General features: G+C 47.7%; 1 protein-coding gene across 2 annotated transcripts; it reads left to right on the forward strand.

The window, feature by feature from the left end:
- Positions 1-237: 237 nt before the first annotated feature.
- Positions 238-14,696, forward strand: GP2 (glycoprotein 2). 2 transcript variants are annotated; one of them, XM_030847129.2, is made up of 10 exons: positions 238-325; positions 2,822-3,262; positions 4,109-4,219; positions 5,408-5,625; positions 6,119-6,267; positions 7,678-7,923; positions 8,815-8,977; positions 9,926-10,010; positions 11,212-11,256; positions 14,597-14,696. In XM_030847129.2, the coding sequence occupies exons 1-10, from the start codon at positions 238-240 to the stop codon at positions 14,653-14,655; spliced, it is 1,605 nt and encodes a 534-aa protein (XP_030702989.1). In that variant the 3' UTR covers positions 14,656-14,696. The 2 variants fall into 2 exon arrangements, with proteins under 2 accessions (XP_030702989.1, XP_030702992.1); XM_030847132.2 differs by lacking the exon at positions 2,822-3,262 and having other exon boundaries at positions 250-325.
- The last annotated feature ends 1,212 nt before the right edge of the window (positions 14,697-15,908 follow it).

Consider the following 15,908-nt stretch of genomic DNA (forward strand, 5'->3'; position numbering starts at 1 on the left):
AGCTTCTTCATCTGTAAAATGGGAGGAATAATAATACTCTCCCTGGAGGGTGGTTCGGTGCCTTAAATGAGCTAAGGTATGCAAGGGGCTTAGTACACGTGCTAACTGATGTGAGTTCCCTTCTTACCCTTGCATGCACCCAAGGGAACAACCTCTGTCTCCTTGATCGTATCTGGGTCTCTCCCTCCCGCAACGCCCCCCGCTGCATGGATAATCTGCGGGCCACTGAGTGACCGCATGTCTCAGTTCATGGGAAGGATGGCTCCTGTCCTGTGGCTGGCCCTGGCCTCCTGCATTCTGACCCTGGCATCTACAGAACAGCAAGGTGAGTGCTCTGCTCACCTGGCATCTCAGACGCCCTGCAATACCTGGAGAGTGAGCAGGGAAGTGCAGAGAAGGTGCTTCGGGGTCACTGAGGAGACAGGGGCATGACTAAAGCAAAGGTTCAGAAGCCGAAAGTCGAGGGAAACAAGATGAGAGAAGCTGGAATCAGTCACAGTCTCTCAGAGAGCCAAATCAGAAACTCTCCCTCAAGGACAGTGGAAGCCAGTTAACATAACTTCCCGTGCCCGGATATGGGGGCGATCAGAGAGCCCGGGGTTCACGAGGACACGAATCACCCAGGCACTCTGTGCCTTGTTTTGGCAAGTGCCTCTCCTTCGTCTGAGTCAGTTTGCTCATCTGTAAAATGAAAGGACTAGGCTTAGTGATCTCTCTGTGGTCCTTCCAAAGACCCATGGATTGGGCATCCTAGAAGCTTGTAGGAAGGGTTCTCAGGCTCAACACAAGGGTGAAAATTTCTGCCTGTGTCACCTGTGGAGGGGGCTAGAGGGACTCAGCTCATGGCCTCCCTTGGGAAAATACAGTGTGTGCAGGAAAGAATCCAAGAATAACAAGTGCAGTGACTCCTTTCCTTAAAACAAGCATGTGCATAAGCAAGGCTTGAAAATGTCTTTTCTAAAAATTCCCTCTAATATGATCCCAGCTTTGTGGGGATGGACAGAGCCTTAGCAATCAGCGCATCGGTGCTGGGCACACAGTCACCCATTAAGTAGCTTGTGCATCAGGGAAAAAAAAAGGGATGTGATGTGACCCTGGTAGGATATACTTAATTCATCATTAAGGCACTCACACTGTTCAACATATCAGAACTAGAGGAGAGAATTCGCTTAAACTACTAGGCCCCAGGTGCTGTGCGCGGCATTTTGCACCTACTATCTCATTTAACCAGCCAACAATCCTTTAAAGCTTTATTTTCCCAAATGGGGCATGCCTATCCCGAAATGACTGTGAGGGTGCAGAACTTCTTAAAGAATTTTTGGGGACTTCCCTGGTGATCCAGTAATTAAAATTCTGAGCTTCCACTGCAGGGGCCACGGGTTGGATCCCCGGTCAGGGAACTAAGATCCTGCATGTCGAGGGGCACAGCCAAAAAAAAATTTTTTTGATAGCTATATATACTTTTCTTCATGGGTATTAAACAAAATAACTAGTACATCATACCTATGGTATCACAGCTATTATTCCTTAGGATGAAACGAATTTATAAAGAGAGTCATTGAAAGAAACACATGAAATAAGTAATAGGACAGGTGGACACACGTGTGGCAAACGTCATGACCTGAGGCATGGGAATGGATGAAGTTTGGGCACCATTAGCTCACAGGTGTTGTTTTGCAGAAGGGTCTCAGGGGAGTTAAACCATCTGCCAAGGTCACCCAGTCAGCAGGCACAGAGCTGGGTTTAAACCCAGACTGAGCAGCCTGTTGGCTTCCTCCGCCCCCCACCCCACCCCTGCTTTACTTGTCTGCCTCTTCACGCATCACAGTCCCTGAATCTGTTAAAAGCCATGAGATCAGCAATCAGAAATGGTCCTGTTAGACCAGTGGGGGGTAATTTTGCTTCTCAGGGGACAATTGACAATGTCTGGAGACAGCTTTGGGGAGGAGTACTCCTGGCATCTAGTAAGAAAAGCTCAGGGACGCTGCTAAACATCCTACAGTGCCCAGGACAGCCCCCAGCACAGAATTATCCAGCCCAAGCATCCACAGTGCTGAGGTTAAGAAACCTTGTGTTAGATCTTCCTCTACTGATAATGGACAAATGTCTATGATATATTAAGTAAAAAATGCAAGTGGAAATGGACATATATACACTACCAAATGTAAAATAGATAGCTAGTGGGAAGCAGCTGCATAGCACAGGGAGATCAGCTCGGTGCTTTGTGACCGCCTAGAGGGGTGGGATAGGGAGGGTGGGAGGGAGACGCAAGAGGGAAGAGATATGGGAACATATGTACATGTATAGCTGATTCACTTTGTTATACAGCAGAAACTAACACACCATTGTAAAGCAATTATACTCCAATAAAAATGTTGAAAGAAAGAAAGAAAGAAAGAAAGAAAGAAAGAAAGAAAGAAAGAAAGAAAGAAAGAGATGCAAGTGGAAAAAAATAAGCTCTACAACATTAAACCCATTTTTATTTAAAAAGAACTGTATTTTAAACATATGCATAGAAAGGGTCTAAAGACTGTACAACAAATTTATGGTTATTTCTGGGAATGCAATGGACTCTGACAAGTTTCATTTCTACTTTATTCATTTTAATGACCCCGATGTTCTTAATGCCTGTAATGTACCACACAAAGGCCTCAGGATTATTCTGACCCCAAGGTGATGAGGGCTGGTGGTCAATGAATGGATCATGTTCTGCTTGTCCTCATTGGGGCCCCCAGCATTTCCAAAACAAAGTGTGTCGGGGATAAAAACGCTGTAGGCTCTGGGGTTTCTCTGTAAACCTAAGCATACTGTTACTCTCCAGGTTACAGAAACCCCACCAGTGCCAGTTCCTACGAGCAGGGCTTGGAGTGTGGAGCCCCTGGCACCCCAGAGGCGCAGCTCTGTTTTGACCCCTGCCAGAATTACACCCTACTGGATGAACCCTCCCGAAGCACAGAGAACACGGGAGAAGACGAGAAATGTGACAGGGACAAGCACGGCTGGTACCGATTTGTGGGAGACGGAGGAGTGAGGATGCCGGAGGACTGCGTCCCCGTGCACCACTGCCAGACGGCTGCTCCCGTGTGGCTGAATGGTACCCACCCCACCGTCGGGGAGGGCATCGTCAACCGTATTGCCTGTGCCCATTGGAGTGGCAACTGCTGCCTCTGGAAGATGGAGGTGCTGGTGAAGGCCTGCCCGGGCCAGTACCACGTGTACCGGTTGGAGGGCACCCCGCAGTGTACTCTGAGATATTGCACAGGTGAGGGGAGCAGGGCTACCCGGTGAAGTGCCCAGGGTCAGTAGAGAGAGTGGAGCGGGTCAGGAGGACCAGAACAGCAGAACAGCCTCGACTCAGTGCCTGTCAGTTATTGCCCAATGGGAATGTTGCCCAAGGGCTGCCAGACCTTCCAGCATTTCAAGTAAAGCCAGAAATTCGGATCTGAAGGTGAAATCTCCTGGTACGTCTATCCACGTGTGTGGCATAATATTAAGAACTCAGACTCATTGAGGTTTAGATTTCACTTGGGCAGTTTAATTTAACTCTCTGAGTTTGGGTTTTCTGATCTGAAAAAAACGGACAATGGCAAAAATAACAGCAACACAGCATGCATTACAGTGCCTCTGCTCCTGTTCCAAACACTTGAAACCATTCATTCTTTTAGTCCTCTCCTCAACTTCATGAGACATGCACTATATAGTTAGTTCAGATGAGGGGTCTGGGGCACAGAGAGGTTCAGCAGTTCTCCCAACATCACAGAGCTGGAATTGTGGCAGAGCCAGGTTTGAGCCTAGCACCCCAGCTGCACGATCCAAATGCTTAACTGCTGTGCTACCCCCACCCCCATGTGGTCACCGCGTGAAATGAACGAGCTAATGCATGGAAAGTACTGGGAACAGCGTCTGCCTTGTAGTAAGAGCACTAGGATGCACCTCCGAGGTTCTCACCTCACTGGATTAGGAGTCAGGAAATTCGAGTTTGTGGCTTGACCCTTCCACCAAGCGTGGCACAAGTCTTCCGTGCCCTGTAGAATGACAAGGTTGGCCTTGGTGGCCTCAGGTCCACCCTGCTCTGCATCTTATCCTCTTCCTCTGCACCTTACCCCAGACCCCGCCACCACGCAGCACAACTGTGAGAGGACCTGCCGCTCCAAGGAGGAGTGTCGCTTCGTCAGCGGCACCTGGGACTGCTTCTGCAGACAGGACCTCAATATCTCTGGTGAGCGCTGGGATTGGGCTGGCCTAGTGGGCAGGGCAGGAGGGAGGGAACTTCAGAGGGTCTGGACAAGGTGTGGACCAGAGTCAGTAGGGATGGAACTGAGGTCAGGGGATGAGAGTGCATGAAGCCAGTGAGTTTGCAAGGATTGGGGGCAGGGATGGAGCACGTTTCCAGGTCAGCCACTGGACCGTGGCCTCAGGAATGAGTGGGCTTGACCCATGAGGGACAAAGGATGAGAACTCTGCAGGTGTGGAAGTTGTGTCCAAATATCTGCAGAGTCTATACATGAGGAACAGGGGCAGACTCCTGTGCCAGGCCTGGATTGGCCAGGTGGGGCCTGGGGCCTGGGACAAGCCGCCTACACTCTCTGAGCCTTAATGTCCTCATCTGTAAAATGGGGATGAGATAATAATAAAAAATACCCACAATGCAGGGATTTTATGAGACTTCAGTCAGAGCAGTCCAAATGGGCAGGCTCTGGAGGTGATGTTTTGTTCATCCCAGTAGGTAAGCAAACACAGTCAGGTGACCCACGGGTAGACATGCCACAGATGAGCCCTAAGCCCTGGGTGGGGATTGGATGAGCTTCCCGCTGAGATGATCTCCTTCCCTCCGAGACTCTAACAAGGGCCTCCGACGCTTGCTTTGGGCACAGGCCTGCTTTCCTGTGAGCACACTCCCAGTCGCTGCAGACGAGAGAGTGTTCTAAGCAGAGGGGCAAGAAGGAGCCCGAGTTCCTCATCTCTGGCGACAGGGGTGTCCTTCTACTCCAGATGCAGGGAGGGCACCTTTCACAGGGGAGACTTAGTTCCTGCCTTCAGGGAGACAGAGAGGAGGGTCACAGTGTCCCTCTTGCATCAGCTGTACCTTAAGTAACTTTAATTCAAAATAATCAATGTACCATTAAGCATATTTTGGGGCGACCTGCTCTGGGGCTCAACAGGAACCAGACACGAGAACCTTCATCAAGCCTGCACACAAAATGCTTGGAAAGCTTGGACCAGGGGCATCTCTGCCAACTCCGCCTACCACAAGCCTGGGTGTGAATCCCACGTGGGTCCCAGGCCCCCTCCAGTCTCCCCAGCCTCCCGTGGGCAAGGTGGCTTTGTCAAAGGGCAGAATGTGAGCTCTGCCCGCTACTTCCAGCCTTCTGTCCGCTCTACCTCCCTCCCTCTCCCAACTTCCCAGATGTGCACAGTTTGCAGCCCCAGCTGGACTGTCAGGCCAAGGAGATCAAAGTGTCCCTGGACAAGTGTCTGCTGGGAGGCCTGGGTTTCGGGGACGAGGTCCATGCCTACCTTCGGGACCAGAACTGGAACTGCAGCAGCATGATGCAAAGAGAGGAGAACAACTGGATATCGGTGACCAGCCCTGCCCAGGCTGGTGCCTGCGGAAACGTTCTGGAGGTGAGTGGTGTTTATCCCACTGCTGCCAGAGTGCGGGAGCTGGGCTGGTGGGGCCTGTCTCAGTAACTGGGAGCCCTTGGACAAGTCACTTAGCCTCCATGGGCCTCTAGAGGTATGTGAGCTTACACATGTTTGTCCAGGAGAGAGCTGAGAATAGGTTTGATCTTAAGCTCAGCAAATGTAAGTTATGATTATGATTATTTCACTTAGGGATGAGGTGGGAAAGGTTCACAGAGGACCAGGCATGGTGGTTCCTGACTGTTCCCAAGGGTCAGCAATTTATTGTTGTAGTTTTTGATCTGGGGTCCTCAGTCCCCTTCCCGTAAAGTGTCAGTGCCACAGCGGGAGGAGGCCCATTGCCTCCTTGAGGTCAGAGGGCAGGGTGTCAGCTTGACTGACAGCATCAACTCTGGAGTCACACAGACCTGAATCCCAGATACACTTGTACCCTCATCCACATAAACATACGTGTGGTCTTGTTTTTATGCCAAAGAGAAACCAAACCCATGCCATCTACAAAAACACCCTCTTCTTGGTCAACGATTTCATCATCAGAGACACCATCCTCAGCATCAACTTCCAGTGTGCCTACCCGCTGGACATGAAAGTCAGCCTCCAAACTGCCCTGAAGCCCATCGTAAGGTATGGCACTGACCCTTACTTACCCTTTGACCCGTAACCCTGACTGACTTCACGACATCTTAGGACGTCCACAGGATGCGCCCGCCTCCTCCAGGAGCTTCCGTTCATTCGCTCGTCCACTCCACAAATATTTGTTGATTATGTATGGGGATGTTCGGCATGAACAAGGCAGGCATCGAATATTTTGTGGATATTAAAGATTATTACTATGAAACAATACAACAACATGAAACAGTGTTAATTAAATACGCTAAGGAAGGGCTTCCCTGGTGGCGCAGTGGTTGAGAGTCCGCCTGCCGATGCGGGGCACACGGGTTCGTGCCCCGGTCCGGGAAGATCCCACATGCCGCGGAGCGGCTGGGCCCGTGAGCCATGGCCGCTGAGCCTGCGCGTCCGGAGCCTGTGCTCCGCAACGGGAGACGCCACAACAGTAAGAGGCCCGCGTACCGCAAAAAAAAAAAAAAAAAAAACGCTAAGGAACAAAAATGCACAGCAATTTCATTTATCTTGAGGAAGAAAGGCATTAACAACTAACTATATCAAAAATTATTTACAAGTGAGATGCACGCAGTGTGGGGTAGGCTCGGAGTGCTGTGGGATCAGGGAGCAAGGGTCCCTGACCTAATCTTGGTTGGGGAGCACAGTTGGGGGCAGGAAGGCTTCCCTGCAAATGTGGGATTTAAGCCAGATCAGCTTTGATTGGATAAACAGCGCCTGTAACTCACCAGAAATAGAACCAAATAGCAATTTGGATGGAATTCAATTTGGGCAGGGGCTTTTGTCTTTTGTTCACTGCTGTATGGCTGTGCCTGGACTGGGCCCTGTTGAAGGAATTCCTCAGCATTCCTAGACTTGCTGGGGGTCCTTCTGGGGGTATCAGAAACCCAAGGTGCCCTTCCCATTCCCTTATTGCCTCCTGGGCTCACAGAATGGCAGGGTTAGGATTAGAAATCTTCTGGTTCAATTTCTAGATTTCAGTCTGTAATGTGTTGGGGCCCAAGGTTCATAAAAAATAAACATTAAAACCATTTTATTTATCTTGTTAAAATTGGTGTTTCATTGAAGATTATGGGGTGCAGGGAAGAGGTCTGCTGCTAGAAACTGTGAGCCCACAGAACTGGTTCCAAGCCCTATTCTACAGGTTAGAAGACGGAGGTGTTCTTTGAGTGAAGGAGGTATGTCTGCTCTCTGTTGCAGGGAGAATTTGTAGGAATCCTGGAGCCAGACTCATGTGTTTGTCAAGTTTAGAAGGTAGTAAATGCTTGATTTAAATAACTGATTGAATAGTTCATTTAGGAATCAAAGATGTGCCTCTGCCTTCATAACCCAACACAAGTGTGGGACTTGATTGATTTTGTTCTCACTGGTCAAAACCTGAAGTTTCCATTCTTGTGGTTTCTCTGTTTTCAGTTCCCTGAACATCAGTGTGGACGGGGAGGGAGAGTTCACTGTCAGGATGGCCCTCTTCCAAGACCAGAACTACACATCTCCTTATGAAGGGTCTGCAGTCGTGCTGTCTGTTGAATCCATGCTCTATGTGGGCGCCATCTTGGAGAGAGGGGACACGTCCCGATTTAACCTGGTGTTGAGGAACTGCTATGCCACGCCCACTGGAGACATGAATGACCCTGTGAGATATTTCATCATCAGAAACAGGTACCGCACAATCTGGGGTTATCTTTTGGCCTAAATGAGGTTTGGGGTGGAGAAGAATGATCACCTCATCCCTGTCTGGCAGTTGGGTAACTTGGCTTGCCTCTTTTGGAAAATAATTTGGTATTACATATGATGACCATACCCTGTGACCCAGAAATATCACTCCTGAGATTGTAGCCTTAAAGGATTAATACAAAATAGGTGGGCAGGGTAAAGAAATGCCAATTATTTTTCATTTCAGTACCTTTTATAACGTTGGCGATAGGTTCATAATTCAAAAACAGGGGACTTTTATACAGATGTTAACTCTAACTGAACAACATGAAAATAGTGTAACTGTTATGGGACAAAATATTATTGAATATTGTTAACTAGCAAAAACAAAGGGAAATGCATATCTATAGATCATGATTCAAACCGTGGTAATAATACTAGTTAACATTTACCATAGAGTTTAGCTGTATGCCAAGCACTGTACTAGGCAGAATATAAGGATTATCTCATTAAATGCTCACATCAACCCTAGGAAGTGCATATTCCTGTCCCTACTTTACAGATAAGAAAAGTGAGGTTCAGTAAAGTAATCGGCTCACGATCGCTTAACTAGAAAGTGGGTTGGGTTGGAATTTGAAATCAGTCTGTCTCGTTCCAGGGACTGTGCCCCCCCCCCAACTTAAACCGTGTGGGCTTATGGGTAACATTGTGGAGGAAACCTGGAGGAATAAAAGTCTGTGTTATAGGTTGGAGAAAACACTTGGCGGGAGGTGGGGAGGCTCTTTAATTCTCTCTGATGCTATTTTTATACTGGGTACAAATTAAAGATGCAGCCAAGGGCCTCAGGCCCCCTGAGTTGCTCTAGAAGTTAAATCCCTGTGCCTGTCACCCTCCCAGCTGCCCAAATAAACGTGATTCCACTATCTACGTGGAAGAGAATGGGGTGTCATCGGAAAGCCGGTTCTCAGTTCAGATGTTCATGTTTGCTGGAAATTATGACCTAGTTTTCCTGCATTGTGAGATTTCTCTCTGCAATTCCCTTAAAGAGCAGTGCCAGCCGGTGAGTATCTCTTTGGACTGAACAGCTATTCAGTGCCTGACATGGGGCCTGGTACCTCCATATATATTTATTGGAATTATGGATGGATTGAAAGACGGGAGGGAGGAAAGGAGAGAGGAAGGGAGAAAGGGAAAGGAAGTTAGATGGATGAAGAGATGGAAAGATGGATGGATGGGTGGATGGATGGAAGGGAGGGAAGGAGAAAAAGAGGAAGAGAGGGACAAAAGAAGGATGAATGGATGTACTTTAAGCCTCCAAAAGCCCACAGGTAAGCAATCCTTGTGTCCCCAGGAAGTATATCAGATGAAAGAGCCTGTCCTCTAGGTTTCCTTGGCCCAGGACATTTTAAATGATTTTAATAATAGTTGACTTCTTTTAGTGCTTACTCTGTGTCAAGCACTGTACTAAAACTTTTATATGCCTTATCTAATTTAATTCTCACAGCAACCCTTTAAGTAGATTCTTTTAGCAACCCCATTGTACATATGAGGAAACTGAGCTCAGAGAGGTCCCTTGCCCAAGGGCCACACAGCTAGAAAGTATCAGAGCTGGGGTATGCCCTGGCTGAGGTGTAACTACAGTGCCCATGCTCTTAACCCAGATTTAGCACTGCCTGCTAAGAGGTGGCATTTCTTGAGTGCTTGCTATGTGCCTGTGTGCTGCAGACATACTTCCTTTTAACCTTCACAACCAGGAAGATACTATTTAATAATAGTAGACAGGTATAGTCATCTGTCCCAAATGAAACAGCTAAAAGAGGAGAAGAGATTCAAACCCAGGTTCATTTGACATGACAGTGAGAATTCTCTAGAGAAAACCAGACATCAGAATTAGGATCATAGAGGGGGTGGGGCTCCATGCTTGGGCCGGAGCTGCCCATTGCAGAAGCAGCCTGGAGAGGAACGTGCCTTTACATTTTGACATAATGAGAATTCTCCATCCCCACAGTCTTGCTCGAGAAATCAACTCCGCAGTGAAGGAGTGGCTATTGACCCAGCCCGTGTTTTAGATCTGGGACCCATCACTCGCAGAGGTAAGAAGGGGCCACGTCCTAGTGATAACACCAGCTGGCCAGGTGCTGACAGTTAACTGCAGATGCCTGGGGTCACCAACCTAACACCCCAGGGCTTTTTCTGCTTCCTCAGTGCCCCCCACTGGTGAATACATCTTTCCAGGAGATGCTTTGGGTAATGATAATTGCTTTTGCCACATGTGCTGTGCGCTAGAGATCAGGCTAAGCTCTCAGCATGCACTGACTCACTTAATCCTCCCCAGATGCTTCCATTTTACAGGTGAGAAACTGAAGCTCAGAGAGATTAAGTGACTCACCCAAGATCACCCACTCACGAGCAGCTGGAGTTAGCGCTGAACCCAGCTCGGTCTGATTCCAAAGCGTGTGTCCTTTGCCTTTTCCCTCCTGCCAGGTCCCCATAACTCAGTCTAAGTCCTAGACCAACTTTGTTTTCTGAGGAATGACTGTGTTTCTCAAAATCCAGTTACAGTGTTCTGGGGCATGACATAGGAGAAGCTTTCCAAGTGCTCCTCAAATTTTCATCCCTCCATCCCGTGGGTTAGCAGTACCTGTGGTAGTTAGTCATGTTTTTTATTCACACTGGAATGGCAGAATCAAGAAATCCAAGAAAGTGAAAACATTTTTTTTTGTCCTAGAGAAATTAGGATGCAGTAACATTAATAACAGTAATAACAGTAACGGTAATAATAATACTTTGTGCCTGGCACCATACCAAACACATTTATATGCCTTGTCACATGAGATGTTCACAACAGTCTAAGGACGTAAGCGCTATTACCACTTCCATTCTCCAGATGAGTAAACAGGCTGTCTCCTGAAGAAGGCTCTGCCTGGAATTGTCCTGTCCTTTTATTGCCTCATGTGTTGTCACAGGGTAGCTAGGGGAGGGGGGAGGAGGTGCTAGGAACTTCCACTTTGCAACCAGACAGACTGGGGTTCAAATCCAAGCTCTTCCGCTTACTGGCAGACATTGCTGAGCCTCAGTCTTCTCATCTGTCAAATGGGGATGAGAACAGTTTCCTCACAAATCTGTCAGGAGGATTAAGTTTCATATGCATGATAATAGATGCTTCCACAATGTGGATTGTCCGTGACTGTGATGGCCAGGTCCAGGAGGTCTTGGAGCAACTATGGCTACAGTGCCACAGTCAGTCAGTGGAGCATGACTACGGAAACCCTCACCTTCTGCTCTTGTCTCCAGGTGCCCAGTCTCTTGGTGTCATGAGTGGAACCACCAGCACTGCAGGTACATCATTTTCTCCTGCCTTTCCCACAGCCCTCCCTCCCAACTCTCCCTCTTTTTAATTCAGTGAATATTTAGTTATAGCCTCTTCTACGTGCCAGGCCCTGTGCCGAGAACTGTGGACCGTGATATAAATCAGACCCTAGACTGGCTCTAGAGATGAGCTCTCACAGTGCAGCAGGAGAGCCAGTCATTAGACAGGAACTGTTTGTTGAGCACCTACTGTGTGCTAGGCTTTGCTCTAGGCAGTGAAGTTATAATGGTGAACGATACAGGCCAGACGCCTGTCCTCATGGAGATTGTGTTCCAGTTGAGAAATAGATAACAGAAAGTTAACAATGTAGTTTAGAAATAGAGGAGAGTGATGTGATAGAAAATTACCAGCATGGGTTAGGGTTAAATGACCACCTTAGATAACACAGAAGTTCATTTCTCTCACACATAAATGAAGTCCACAAGGCAAGCAATCCAGGGCTAGCAGGGCAGCACCATGAGGTCGTCAAGAATCCAGACTCACTTCGTATGGATGAGGGAAGGCTAGCTCCTAATAAAGAGAGGTAGGCTCTGAGGGCACTGGCTCCGGGCTACCAGAAGAATCACAGTCCTTAGGAGCCTCTATCCAGATGATCTCATCCCATGTTCCTCAGTCCCCAGGTTTTTCCAGCCAGAGCTCTGACGTCGTAGCAAAGCTGCCTAGACAGACCATTCAACCATCATTTAAGCTTGGCAACTATATTGAGTCCAAATTTGCTCTTCAGCTGTATCCACTCTCCTATTGGCTGTAGATAAGGGCTTCTTACAAGCTAACTAACTACCAAAGAGACCCTCTGGCTCCCTCACTTGGCCCTAACAATGAAAACTCCTCAGTTACTCATCCTTCTGCAGTAGGGCATTACTATAAAGCAGTAATAATTAACCAATGCCAGTTCCCCTGTACTTAAAGGCCTGAATCATTGTACTGGCCAGAGAATTCCCCCCTCAACAGGGACTTTCTCTTGAGTCACTAATTGGTGAACATTTTAGCAATTATTTTGCTACCTTATGATGGGAACTACTCATGCCACACACATTAGTTGGGATTGGGTTCTAAAAAAAAAAAAAAGAATCCAGCCTCCTTCCATCTCACCCCTCTACCATCTTTAGGGTGTGGCCATCACCTTCATGGTCCAAGATGGCAGCCAGAGCACCAATCTTTATATCTAGGCCAGGATTGAGGGAACTTGGAAGAAGTCAATGACTTGTAAGGAACAATCCTGGAAGCTGACACCTTATACCTCCACTTACATCTCATTGGCCAGTGCTTAGTCACATGGCCACACCTAGCTGCAAAGGAAGTTGGGAAATGTAGTCTTTATCCTGGGTGGCCAGGTGCCCAACCAATGTGTGATGGCTCTATTACCAAGATAGGAAGGAAAATGAATATCAGAATGGATAAATGGTCAGAAAATTTTTCAGAGGAGGTGATATTTGAACTAAATGAGAAAAAGGAGACAGGTGTGCAAATATTAGCAGAATAAGCCCTGTAGGCCAAATGAACGCCAGTTGCAAAAATGAGATAGGCATATAAGCAGATAAATCACAAGCAAGTAGGTAGTGCAGAAGGGGCACACAGAAGGGTAATTAACTGTATTGGATAAGGTCAGGAGAGAATTTCTGCATGTGTTAACATCGGAAAGGGCTTTTGATGGATGAATTGGAGCTCAATAGGAAGACAAATCTAAGAAATGTATTTTGGCCCAAAGGGAAAGCAATGCTATTAAGATTTCACTATCCCCCAAAATGGGCTATGCTGGTGAACCCAGACATGAAAAAGTTCTACCCATCCTCAAATCTCCAACTAGATAACAGTCTAAAAGTTTCCAGATAATCTCAAGTTGTCCTCTCCATGCTCAGTGCTAACATTCAGACAACACTCAGAAAAGCAGTGCTCATTGGAGAGGGGGGTTAGAGCTCAGAGCAAAAGCAGCTGGAGAGCAGGGACCTCAACCTCGTTCATTTCTTCCAGTCCTTCAGGTTAGCACAGTGCCGGGAGCAGCCTGGCTTCCCAGTAGCCTTTGCCAAATTGACTAATTTCTCGGTGGGTAGTGGATTCTGGAGCCTTCTGAAAATGGAGGGAGTTACTGTGACCTGGTAGCAGAGTACCACAAGAGGGCACCTATGGTTTCATTGCTTGCTATCTCCCACAAGCATTTTTGATGTTTTAGAATTCATTAAACATCAACCTATGTTTCATAATTATAAGCTGATTGTCATATACTAATATGTTTCTGAAAATTATGATATTCTTCTCCCCCTCCCTCCTAAGGACATCAGCAAGTTACTCTGAAATTTAGGGGACAGAGAGCCGATATAATCTGGTATTGGGTGGAGGGGGCGGTGCATACCTCTCCCAGGTCCTCCAACATGAGGCAGCTATGATCCAGGATCCAAGCCCTTCTTTAACCCTGAGTATACAGTAATGTTTAGAAGAGATATGAATCCAACCTCCCAGATCTTAGAGTCTGATTTTCAAAATCAATACTTACATGGTGTTTACCATGTGCCCGGCACCGTTCTAAATGCTTGCTATGAGTTCACTCACTTGCCTTACAAAAATCTCACGCAGTAATAGCTGCTAGTAATGTTTCTATTTTGCATACAGGGAAATTCAGGTTTGGAGAGCTTCAATAACTTGCCTGGGTCTGCACAGCTAGCTGCAGAGCTAGGATTCTAAGCTAAGTAGTCAAGCAACAGAAGTAGTGCTTTTTAACCTCCCTGTCCTTCTGCCTCTTCAGTATTAGTCACAGTAAGTAATGCTAGCTGCTGTAACAAACAATCTCCATCTTTCTGTGCTTTTATACAACAGTTTATTTCCCATTAAATCACTGGAGGATGCAGTTCAGTGCCTTTGCAGTCATTAGGAACTCAGGTTCTTACCTTCTGGTAACTTCTGGCAACTCTACTGTCCCCCACAAGTCCTCTCCTGGATCCTCTGCTTCTGGTCCCTAGATGATGGATGAGGGAGCAGGGAGAATTATGTAGGAGGTTTTAAGGACCGGGCCTAGAAGCAGCTTCTACCCACATTCCACTGGCTAGATTCAGTCATATGGTCCCACCTACCTGCAAAGGAGGTGGGGAAAAGTGCCTTCCAGCATGCTCAGAGGAAAATGAAGTTTATTTGGTGGTGGTGAGACAGCTTTGCCTCTACCACATGGCCCTGTGCCACCTCCCAGGGGCTATAACCCAAAATAAATATTAAGGATACTCTGCCTTTGTCATCCTTGTAAGACAGAAGATAGGGATGCCACCTCATTTTGGCTGCTGAATTCCAAAGCCCACCTGACAGTCCTCTCTTGCGTTTCAGTGTTCCTGGTGGCCTGGCCCGTGCTTCTCCTGCCTGTCCTCCTGGCTGGGCTGTTCTGAGAGCTCAGCTGGCATCTGGCCTTGAAGCTCGTGTTCTTCCCTCTGGCGATGGCTTCCAGTCACCCTTCAGCTCTGCTGATTCTCTCACCAAATCACATAGACAGTCTCCAGGCCTGACTACGTTTTGAGAAAAAGAAGAGTTTCGCTTGTTTAACACTCGCAGTGCCTTTGTATTCCTTTTTTTCTCAGGTGGGTGCCCTGCCACCTGGCTTGGCCTGACTTCCTCATTCATTAGCAGGATCCTGAAAGCAAATTTGCGATGTGCTTCTGTGGCTACAAGTATAGCACACGTTTATAACTTCAGGGAAGAGGGGCTATGTCAATGGGGGGAAGGGGCGAGGGAATTGCTTGTAAAAAGATGCCTCCCACAGACTTCCCAGACACCCCCTGTTCTGACTGCCAGTAAATTGAACAGACCAATGTTTGCTTTCACCCCACTTCCTCTGGTGTACTTCCATCCCGGTTTCAACAATATGCATGGGAACATGTTGTAAAGGGGCCACTTTTGGAGACCTTGTTCTGGGGAAGACTGGTGCCCATTGCTCCCCTGTCCCCCACCACACTGCAGACATGCTTTGACATGCCTAAAACTACACAAACCCCTACCCCTGGGACCTGGATGCTAGAGGAAATGCTCAGTTTGGGTGCAGAGATGCTGTCACCCCAGAGCACACCTCTAGCTGTAAATAGTGATGCCCTTGCTCTGAAGGGTTAAGCAGGGAGTCCCAGTATAAAATGATGCATCAGTTCTGCCATGGGGATGTAGCAGCAGAGCCTGGGGGATGGGTGAAGTCCCTTTCTGGAAACCTTGAATGAACCCTCACAAAGACTCCATGAAGATGCCACAGATAGAGAATGCCATGCATGAGGGCTCTCCAAGCCAGCCTCAGGGAAAGTGACAGGATCAGGGCTAGGCGACCAGAGGCAGAGCCTATTCATCTGCCAGGAGGAGACTTTCCAAAGTGCCACGTTGTTCAGAGATGGTATGGTTGCAAGAAAGAGAAACCCACTCCAATGGACTCAGGCCAAAGGGGAATTAATTATAAGGATATAGGAGCACCAAGTCCAAGGACAGAAGATACAGCCGACTGCACAAGGAGAAGCACGAGAAACTGAAGTTTGTCTGTCTTTCCACCTGTCACTCTTCCTAGAACCTTGCAGCCCTTACATCTGCTTATCTTTGTGTGTTCCCTTCATTTCCCCCCTCTCTCTGTGAAACTAGCTTTACCCGTTCATTCATCATCCTTGATTAA

The sequence above is a fragment of the Globicephala melas genome, chromosome 15 (genome assembly GCF_963455315.2).
Source record: "Globicephala melas chromosome 15, mGloMel1.2, whole genome shotgun sequence".
Lineage (NCBI taxonomy): Eukaryota > Metazoa > Chordata > Mammalia > Artiodactyla > Delphinidae > Globicephala > Globicephala melas.